Source organism: Paralichthys olivaceus, chromosome 10, assembly GCF_024713975.1.
Source record: "Paralichthys olivaceus isolate ysfri-2021 chromosome 10, ASM2471397v2, whole genome shotgun sequence".
NCBI classification, from domain to species: domain Eukaryota; kingdom Metazoa; phylum Chordata; class Actinopteri; order Pleuronectiformes; family Paralichthyidae; genus Paralichthys; species Paralichthys olivaceus.
Window position 1 is genome coordinate 1,495,330 of NC_091102.1, and position 10,459 is coordinate 1,505,788.

Below are 10,459 nucleotides of genomic sequence, written 5' to 3' on the forward strand. Positions count from 1 at the left end.
CATAATAATCCATTGAACCACAATCATTCATTCATTCTCACTCACATGAGATGTGTGGGGAAACTCACTGTTCGTTTGTGTGTTTCAGATTGTGTCTCTCTTGTGTGTTCACCTTGATGTCTATGCGGTGTGTCTCAGTGGGACAGAGCAGTTTGCGGCGAGCGTTGCCTTCTTGGTTTATCGTCCAGTGTCCGGTCATTTGAACCTCCGGCAGGGGCAACCTGCGGATTGAAGGTCACATGGTGACGCCTGGTGAGAACTAATGAAGTTACACTCTGTTTGTATATTTGTTCATCCACTTTGTTTTTTATCTCCATCAAAAAAAAAAAATCACATCATCGATCGGAAATGGAATAAACCCCAACGTGAGGCTGCAGAGGGCGCTGCTGCTCAGTAAGTTACATAGTGTAGCTAATCCAATGCTGCAAAATGATTTCAGGATGGAAGCTTTATTCTGTTTTGAAAGAGATTTCTTGTAAACAAAGGTTTTTAATTTGATTCCAGAAGAGTAAAACCAACACATACAGAAGAAGGGACTTGTGTGTGTGTTGAAGATTTAAATCACTGATCCAAACAGACACAAAACCCACGGAGCCTGGATGATGTAAGAACGGACATAACGGATCAGATCATCTACTGAGTGAAGGAAAATACTTGTTTCTGCTCTGCTCGGTTCTCAAGAGTTCACTTGAGATGAGAATTAATGAACGTGTTGAGTTAAAATAAAACCACAGGAGACAGAAGAAACAAATATTTTCCTTTATTTATCAGCAGCACATGATGAGACAACGTAGTGGGTATTTAGAATATTATCTTTCCCTTTGGCAGGAAAGGTGAGGTAATGTGAGTAATGAGCTGCAGAGATCAATTTAACACTTCAGGAAGCAGCGCGGAGACTTCATGGAAGCCTCACAGTTTCAGTTGTCAGCTGCTTTCAAGCTTTTCAGGATTTAAATCAGTAAATGTTCTATAAGGGATCTCCCATCAGAGGAGACCCTCTACCCAGAAACACTCACCCCTCAGAAGCTGCTTTGTACTTTTAATGTTGTCAAATAAACACAATAACGACAAACGGGGAAAAAAAAGTTAAAATTCAGTTTAAAAAAAAAGTAGCGTCCATTCTGAGTCTGTGTTGTTAAATTGAATGTTTGTCTTAGATCATAATCACATAAAAACAGACGCATCAAAAGCTTCTGATATTTTTAAAACATGTCGCAGTGACAGCGCTTTCATATAATTAATGAGAAGCCTCCGATAGATTTCTAGTGTTACTGTGACAACGGGTTCAGTCTACAGAGAAAAATAAGAACTCTATTGATGTTCGATGTCTAAGAGCGTTCGACAGAATCAGTGGCCGTCGATAGTACCCGTCCTCTCTGGAGGAACAATTAGTCGACCTCCGACAGCAGCGGGATGGAGAGACAACAAAATCTCATCAGTCCATCACTGAATAAAAGAGTTAACTGTGTGTGTGTGTGTGTGTGTGTGTGTGTGTGTGTGTGTGTGTGTGTGTGTGTGTGTGTGTGTGTGTGTGTGTGTGTCATCCTAGCATCTCCTGATGTCTTACTCCTTAGCCAGTTTGACGGAGGTGGGCTTGGCTCCGATGGGAATCCCGTGCTTGTGCAGCGCTTCGATCAGAATCTCTCGCGTGTCTTTGTTGTACGAGTCGAAGTCAAAGACGTTTCGCACCACGTTGGCCAAACCCTCGCCAGGGAATTTCTGTGGGGAGGTGAAGAATTGGGAGAATGAGAACAGGGCAAACGGTAGAGATGATGGAGTAAGAGAAGATGGAAGACGTCAGGGAGAAGAGTAAAGAGAATAAAAGATCAGGGAGGGACGAATAGATCATCTGAGACTAAACCTGAGAAGATAGAAAGGCTTGGTGTCCCTTCTCACCTGGAGGTGTTTGACGATGTTGACCACCTCTCGAGTGGAATAGGGGTAAGTGATGGTGCCCTGGTCGGCCATGGACCTCAGCTCTCCGAACGCAGCCACCAGTTTCTGCAGAGTGGCATCGGGAACGTCAGGGCCGTACTGCTTCAGCATCGCCAGCTCAGCCTGAGGTTTTGGATTGTCCACAGCATGGCAGCTAAAGATGTCACCTGAGAGAACAACAACTAGTCAACACAAACGTCTGCTGGTCGCTTTGTATGGTCAGTCAACAACCTATCAACATGGGGGGGCTGGCAGGAAAGGTTCTTAAAATGTCTGGAGCAACATTTTTGTTCTCACATACAGAACCTCCAGAACTTTTCAGGACGATATCCAGACTCAGCGCAGGTCTGACAACAGTTCAACCAGGTTAGACGTGAGCGCTCCCAGCAGAGGATCCTGTTTCTATCCTAACTTGCTGAGTTGTTATCAAATAAGACAAAGTGACTGAATGTGTAATGTGGACGTTGTATTTACCTAAAGCTCCAAAGAAGTCGTTGCCCAGGAAAGGAAAGCCAGGTCTGTTAGCCAGCACCAGCATCCTGAAGTCTGGGTGCATGACGATGGTGTTGGGCCTCCCCTTGGCTTCACGTGGATCTTTGGAGGAGAGACAGTCGTGGTTAGCACACGACAGGACAAACACAAACCACAGTGAGCACTCATCTGCTTCTGCCTGTAACTTTTATCTAATTCTTAATGTTTTGATTTGTGTCTCTCACACACACACACACACAGTGTGATAGCATCAGGAGCACTCAAGTTTGTGTGTGTGTACCTGAGATGATTCTGCGTCCATCGGCCAGAATCATCTCTCCGCTCTCCACCAGGGTTTTGAGGATGCAGGTGACGTTCGTCGGAGCTTTGTCGGCCTCGTCGATCACTAAGATGTGACCCATCTTCACTGCCTTCACCTGCAAACACACCAACCCACAGAAAGAACTGATGTCATATATATGTTATAACATACATTTACAAAAGCAAGAGTGTGTTAGCTGACCAGGGGGGAGTCCTCATACGTGATGATGCCATCTCGGACAGAGGGCTGCAGGGTCAGAGTCTGAACAGTTGTGTCCCTGGAAGAAGCAGAAAACAGGGTTAAACACACACGTCCAGATTCAGAATCAATATTATTGTCACCTTGTAGATATTAACTTCTTGAAATCAAACTGCACTTATACTTTCACTTAAAAAAGGTATATTTTACTTTCAAACTTGTGGACAAGGTCGAATGTTTAAACACAAAACAGAATTTATATTCTTATAACAAAAGTTGGAAATCAGTTGTGAATAACACACTGATTCTCTCCTGACCTGTGGAGCTGCAGGTATTCTCTGGGCCTGTTGAGCAGGTGCAGGAACCGGTCCACTATTTTATTCTTACCCACTCCCTGTGGAAGAATTGAAGAACAAAACATTTAGCAATCAAACCAAGTTACAGAAAAGAATCTGTGTGCAGCAGCTGCGTTTCAGTAACACAGGCTGGGAAGAGAACTCAGGATGATACGATCACATGTCACTCACCTGGTTGCCCACCAAGAGGAGGTGCTCTCCCAACAGGAAGTCTTTCAACATGTCCTCCATCACCTTCATGTGCTGCAGAAACATTCAAACAAACAAACCCTCAGTTCAGACACGACACTGACTGTTTCTCATGTGTGGGTCACGTCCTGGAAATGTTCTTCTACAGTTACAGGCTGAAAAGAAACAGCCGAGTTAAATGTTTCCGTGCAGCTTCAGATTTGGTTTAGACATGTATGTGATCAGTATGTGCAGTATCTTTGTGAGTGGATGTGTAATTACCTGGGGATTGTCATAAAAAAGTACATCGGGAACCTTCATCTTCTCGATGGGGTTGTAGATGGGAGCGGACACGTTGCCGATAGTCAACACGCCATCCTTCACCACACCTGGAGACACAGGGGGTCAGACACTGTGAGTGGAGAACATCTCTCCTCCTCTGCAGCTAAGTCGCTTCTAGAAACATTGAACTGATGATGATATTTTACAGGTGACAGGAACTTACAGCTGTAATCCTCAGTTTGTTCGGCAGGATCTGGTTTGTCCTGTATGGAGCAGTTGGCGAGGCTCTTTTCAAGAGAGGCTCGGGCCAGGCTGGGCAGGAACCTAACACACACACACACACACACACACAACAACACAATGAATCACTAGCGTACAATCACATTAACACAAAGTAACGTGTGTGTGAGTCTGAGTGTGTGTACAGACCTGGAGAGACAAGCCTTGTTGACTGCGTGAGCGATGCTCTCCTCAGGATACTGAGAGAGACGACGACAGATCCTCAACAGCTGTCTGGTGGAGAGAGAAGAGGCCAGAGACTGTGCCTGGAGACACACACACACACCATAGACAAATAAATTACTTAGATCACACACATTATCAAACGGGTAGGACACACACTTACTGTGGGATCGTTGGTCTTGCGGAGGCTGTGTGTGAGGAGCAGCAGCTGCTCCGCTGCCTCCGCTGGAACATTCGGCGTCTGAACGATGGAAGGAAAAGACTGATTGAAAGAATTGTTCTTATTTTCCAACTGAATCATTTGATTACTTGTATATTAGTTTGTCCTGCTATAAATCCTTTCTGTTGCAACGCTCACAATGATCTGCCCCCTTCATCTAAGTTAATGGTTTGTTCCTTGGTCAAATAAAGAGTCCAGATCTAGTGAATTTGTAGTAATTAGTGGGAAATGGCTTGACGGGACAGTGTGTGTCTCTTACCAGTCCCTGTATGAGGCCCATCTCCTCTGCTTTGGCCATCGGGGTGACACTATGGTAGAGGAACATCGTGAGCAGCTCTGGGCCCAACCACTGCTGACCTCCACTGCTGCTGCTGCCTCCAGCGGCCCCTACGACAGGGGGCTCCGCCAGGGCCAGCACCCTGAAGGACGGGTGGACGGGGAAGATAGACCTGAGAAGACAAAGAAAAAAACTGAAACATGTACTGTAAAGTATAAATAAATCCTGGAGGACACATACACAGACACACACACATATATATATACACACACATACACAGACACAAACATATATATATACACAAATGCACGGACGCACACAGAGAGAGGGATGAATACAAGAAAAAGAAAAGCGTGAAATAATTGAAGTGTAGGTAAAGTGAAAGAGGAAAGGGGTTAACTTCAGCCCACACATCCTTCCTGTCGGGTTAGGTGGGTTTTTGTACATGCACATTCGTTTTGTGTACAAGAACCCACCTAACCCGGCAGGAAGGATGTTTGTGGTGGGACTTCTGGGCTGAAGTTAACCCATTTCCTGCTGTTACTCACGCTGAATGGGGTTATCATGAAGTCTTTCTTTCCTTCCCCCACACATAACCCACAATCATCTGTGTACTGCGTTGTGTGTGTCTGTGTGTCTGTACCTCTCTTGCAGCTGCTCGTCACTGAGCTGCAGTTGTTCCTTTAGTGTCTGGTATCTGTCCGACCTCAGCAGCCTGGTCCCGTCATACAGATCCAGCTCCCTGTCGTGTAGCAACCTGAGACACAAAACACGGATGAATGAGCTGACGTGTGTGTCTGTGTGTCCACAACTAACAGCATGTAAATCATAGAAACAATATTTTTATCAGACTGAAGTACCTGGACAGCACAGCCAGGGTTCCCAGGTTAACCCTGTGAATTCCATCAAGAAGCAGGAGCTTGCCCTCAATGGCAGCCGTGACCAGCGGAGAAGGCCTCCACGCCGTGTCCCCGTTAGGGAGGGTGTACCTCTGCTGGAGAAGGTCCCGGGCTGTCATGTCCTGGAAGTGAAAGAGGAGCAAGGAGGGAGGAGTTGAGGGTAGGGGTCAGTGCAAGTGAACACGAAGCAAGGATGGAGAGAAATCAAGTAGAGGGAGGTGAAGGTACCAGTGTGTTTAATATCAGACCGTGAAACTGGATAAAACAAATAGTACAAAGTATTACATCACATGCTCAGAGGTATTTTCACAGTAAAATAAAGTCATCTTTGACCAAAGTTTACTGATGTTGGCTCACCTGGTAGAGCATGACTGGTTCGATGCTGTAACCCAGAATCTCAGCAAACTCTCTGGCGAGCACCGACTTGCCACAACCCTAGAAAATAGAAAAATGGTTGTGATTAAAAGCAGCGATCACACTGAGCATGAACTGTTTGCTGTGCATTATGTGTCAGGTACCTTGGCTCCTATCAGACACATGTCCTTCACCATGTGTGACTGCATCATCTCAGACAGCAGCTGGGAGTGGCTCGGTGTGCTGATGAAGTTGGGGCTGCTGTTTGGTGGACGTGGCTCTTTGGTCCCTGCTGGAACCTGCAGAATGATGGACAGAGGAAGTGTCTGTGTGTGACCATGAGACAACAGACATCTGTCTATGTCTGTCACTCCTCACAGACGTAGTCGTTGACCACATGGGATCGACCGTTACCTGAAACGTGATTTCTTTGTCCTTGACGTGTAATGTGACATCTGCACGACCCTCACTCTCCCTCGTCACTGACACACTCTTCAGAGCACCAGGTGCTGGTGCACGGCGACCGTCCAAGAGCTCAAATCTCTGCAAAACAACACCACAGAATACATGCATTTGAAAAATGTATCTAAGTGACTTCACATACAGATGAAGACATTTCTACTTGATGACTCAACTTACACCGAGAACGCCCTCTACAGCGCTGCGTCCATCTTTTCCCAAAATACTGGCGTAGGGGTAAAGTCTCTGGACTAACTGCTGGGAGGACAACATAGGGACGGCGTTCTGCAAAAGACAAGCATCAGACATATCAATTAACCAAAAGGTAGAAGCAAGAGTATTTTTTTTCTAATTAATAGCCCTCTCTTCTTTGTTGTTCCTTAGAGACGGATTATATCGTCTGGACTCTCACCAGCACGTGGAGAGCAGGGAGCAGGTTGTCCACAGGGAAGTCAGGAAGGCCCAGGTCGGATGATTCCTGGGAGCACAGTGTCGTGGCGAGCGAGAGCAGCTGGGAGACCCTGAGACGCAGGAGAGGATAGAACCCAGTGCACATTACGTCTCACATGAACACTCACACTTGTCCAAAAAGCCACTTGAAAACCTTTTAGCTTCACTGATAGAATTTTGAATTTACCTTTCTGCAGCAATGTTTGGTCCCACTGTATATAACAACTCCAACTGGTCCTGAAAAGACAATGACACACTTAAGACATCTGAAGGAACACTGAGTTGAAAAACATGTTTGAAATCCCCAAAGTAGATGTGGCAACAATCTGAAAATGAAGAAAGCACCTGAAACATTAGATTCAGGAAATTCAGCAGTATTTTCCTGTAGCAGTATTATTGTCACACCTTTTGCCAGATCCTCCCCTCACATGTTTAACACCTTTTGTTGGTGTTGGGTAATCTTTAAATTCCAGGACTGACCTTGAACGGCAGGTGGTAGATGTCTCTGGCCTGGAAGCGAGAGCGGAGAGGAGGATCCAGCGGGTTGCCCTTGTACTTGGGAACAGGAAGACCAAGAGCGATGACCCGAAAGTCCTCACTCACACGCACAATCTTCCAGCTGTCCAGCTCCTCTTTGGTGTGCTCCTGCAATACATCAAGGTGCAAATGCTTAATTTTACTGTAGGTACATGACTGAGTATTCTTAGCGAGAGGCAGAGTATACTTTTCCATTTAAACACAAGAACAGCACTGAGGAAGGTGTGAAGAGTCAGGCAGACACGGCTCCGTGATCAAGAGGAGGAAGGAGCGTGTGCAATAAGCAGGTTTAAATGTGGTTTCATAGGGGGAAGGATTTTATCAGCGGCTACACATTATGTAAGCGAGTGTGCCGCTCTGACCTGCAGCAGCTTGTCATAACGCTCAGACGACATCAGGAAGCGTCCGTCCTCCAGCTGCATCTCTCGGTTCTCCAGCAGGTTGTTGAGGACCGGCAGAACATTCCTCTCGGCCTTCTCTAGCCCCTCCAGGACCAGGACTCGGCCTTGAGTTGCTGCCCTCACAGCACACTGGGGGGAGGGGAAATTAATTTCCTGCTTGTTTATAATTGAAAAGAAAACTGTCTCCACTCAAGGGGTTTACCTGGTCTATGTAGAAGGCCGTCCCTGAGCGGATCTCTCTCCTCTGTTTCAGGTCTGTCTCTGTGGTGTCTCTGGACAGAGCGACATACTCGACTTCCCGTTTTGTCAATTCCTGTTTAATGAGAGTTGAAAACTTGGCTTCACTAAACAGAGGGAACCCTTGAAAATGTTAAAGGCTTAACTGTTACAGCAGATAACAGAAAGTGTGAGCCTGTGTGTTTCGTGTGTACTCACGAGGTATTGCATGGCTATGGATCGTCTCAGGGGTCCTGGGGGACCAATGAGAAACACGTCCTGTCCCAAAAGGTCTTTCTGCATGATCCATCGCAGGTGCTGAGCCACTGTCTGAGGTAGGGAGTCTGTAACTAGCAAACCGAAACCCAACAAAGTGTTAGTAACCGTTGTTTCACCATCGCCTTCCTTTCATTCCACGCAGACGTTTGTTTAGTTTAAACATATTTAAACATATTAAATAAAATACACATACTGTGTTTGACAGGAACAAGCTCTGGATTCCGAGGTATTTTGAGTTTGTAGGAGATTTCTCCGATCTTTACTGTGTCTCCTGCAGAAAGAAGAGGTAACCAATAAATGACATGTCTCACAGACGGTATTCAGGACGGCACTGTGGGGGAATGATTCTCTCCCCACACTGCTCACTTGAAAGTACCTTTGGGTCTGTGATCTCAGCTTTATTGTCCATCTTGAGCTGAAAACACTAACGTTACACTTCCATACATGGCTCCTACAGGGGGCACCATCACTCAGTCTTGGCTCAACAAAATTGTCACGTGAAAAACGCAGTAAGAACGTGAGGAGTTTAGTCCTCAGAGGAAACTTAAGTTCACACCAGTGACAACAGCTGCTGCTGATGTGGAGAAGCAAACAGCTCGGGTGCTCGTGCAAAGTTAATATTTTTGGATTTCACTTCATTGAAGTAAATATCAAAACAAAGTCCAATCAACAACCCGACTGACTGAAGTTTTGGACTCAATCAGCACAAGATTAGTAAAGAAATATAAAGTTGTAAATGTCATTAAGCATCGTAATAAATAAAATATATTATGAATGTATTTTTTTTACAATCCAAGCAGTTTATTAGAGGAGTATAATTAATAGAATTAAGAGATAAAAAGATGCTGCTTGGTTGTTCCCTCCTGGTCTTATTCATTCTTTATAACTGACATGAAGCTGAGGGAAGTGATTCATTAATGAAGTCATTGATTTCACTTTTTATCACAAAGTAGAACCATCAAACAAATGTTCTTTGACTCGAATTAGACAGAAACTTCCATTTAAAACCAATTAACCAGTTATTACATGTGAGTCAACCTGTGGTTCACTGGACACAACGCTTTTAACCTTTCACCTACAAGCTAAGTCAACGTATTTTTCTGTTTCCAAGTTAAAATGTACGTTTGATTTCCATCAGACACATAATCCACGTGTTGTGTTTGGCTGTAAATCACATAACTTGTGTGTATTTTTAATCACATCCATATTAACTAAAGCAGCTGTGTTAGTGTAACCGGCTGTGACCAAACACAGACACGTTTCCAGCTGCTTGTGTTATCTACAGTGTTATTAGCTGGTGACGAGTGAGATTCACAGATTACCTGAGGACGTGTTGAGAAGTTTCACCTCATGAGTTCTCCACATCCAGGAGTCTCGTCCCAGCACCGACCCCACGATGGTGCGCATCCTCCGGGCAGCGACGGCCGCGGCGCTGCGGTGACATAAAACCTGCCTGTGCATCTTCAAACTTCTCCGTCAGCACGACACCGAACTTCCAGAAGAATTAAACAAAGTGCACGAGGTTCACGCGAAGCGACGTCCTGTTCGGCCTCGAACCCATTTCATAACTGACAGCCCACTTGTGTCAGAGCCGGAAGATAATACAAGAGGGACAGAGCGGTCCGGCGCTAAAGTCTTCCGTGGTGGTTTGTTGACAAGGGGTCTCGTTCGTTCCGACTCGGTGTTTACACTTTCTGCTTCAGCTGTAAAATAAGTTTAGAAATAAAACGGACACGTCACTGAGGCACATGAGCAGAATATAATATTTATTATGACGATATGTGGCTGTGAATATTGTCCTGACAGCAATTTCACATCTGATAGTTTCATATTTCTATTTTTTAAGACGTAAATTGTTTTATTTCATCACTCAAACACACAAAACATCCCCCATATAAAAACACAAAATGATCATGATGATTATTATTATTATTATTTTTCTTTAAAATCACACCACGTTAAATAATAAAGCCCCAAACTGGCTCAGAATATCTGGGATTTATTTTTAACATATTCAAAAACAAAAATGTGGCTTTACAGAAAACAACTCTGGTCTATAGTCACACAAATAAAACAGGAAATGAGTGAATAAATAATAATAAAAAGCTGAATATCCAGATTCCATCTGTCCACAGGGGGACGCCATCATGACATGTAAAGAAATCCATCCATG

At 44.9% G+C, this 10,459-nt stretch overlaps 1 protein-coding gene across 1 annotated transcript in view; it reads right to left on the bottom strand.

The window, feature by feature from the left end:
• Positions 1-9,989, bottom strand: part of LOC109644600 (von Willebrand factor A domain-containing protein 8-like) — a 31,895-nt gene extending 21,906 nt beyond the window's left edge. The window contains exons 1-27 of the mRNA XM_069533569.1: positions 9,609-9,989; positions 8,480-8,557; positions 8,227-8,357; positions 7,994-8,104; positions 7,753-7,920; positions 7,334-7,498; positions 7,041-7,090; positions 6,816-6,924; positions 6,584-6,688; positions 6,359-6,487; positions 6,109-6,243; positions 5,948-6,025; positions 5,552-5,712; positions 5,335-5,448; positions 4,674-4,863; positions 4,358-4,435; positions 4,162-4,277; positions 3,956-4,056; positions 3,733-3,839; positions 3,454-3,525; positions 3,244-3,320; positions 2,930-3,005; positions 2,708-2,843; positions 2,410-2,529; positions 1,897-2,102; positions 1,568-1,719; positions 113-221 (exon numbers count right to left, since the gene is read on the bottom strand). Coding sequence (XP_069389670.1) covers positions 113-221; positions 1,568-1,719; positions 1,897-2,102; positions 2,410-2,529; positions 2,708-2,843; positions 2,930-3,005; positions 3,244-3,320; positions 3,454-3,525; positions 3,733-3,839; positions 3,956-4,056; positions 4,162-4,277; positions 4,358-4,435; positions 4,674-4,863; positions 5,335-5,448; positions 5,552-5,712; positions 5,948-6,025; positions 6,109-6,243; positions 6,359-6,487; positions 6,584-6,688; positions 6,816-6,924; positions 7,041-7,090; positions 7,334-7,498; positions 7,753-7,920; positions 7,994-8,104; positions 8,227-8,357; positions 8,480-8,557; positions 9,609-9,747 — 3,213 coding nt within the window. The 5' untranslated portion in view covers positions 9,748-9,989. The remainder of the gene's footprint in view (positions 1-112; positions 222-1,567; positions 1,720-1,896; positions 2,103-2,409; positions 2,530-2,707; positions 2,844-2,929; positions 3,006-3,243; positions 3,321-3,453; positions 3,526-3,732; positions 3,840-3,955; positions 4,057-4,161; positions 4,278-4,357; positions 4,436-4,673; positions 4,864-5,334; positions 5,449-5,551; positions 5,713-5,947; positions 6,026-6,108; positions 6,244-6,358; positions 6,488-6,583; positions 6,689-6,815; positions 6,925-7,040; positions 7,091-7,333; positions 7,499-7,752; positions 7,921-7,993; positions 8,105-8,226; positions 8,358-8,479; positions 8,558-9,608) is intronic.
• Between the last annotated feature and the right edge of the window lie 470 nt (positions 9,990-10,459).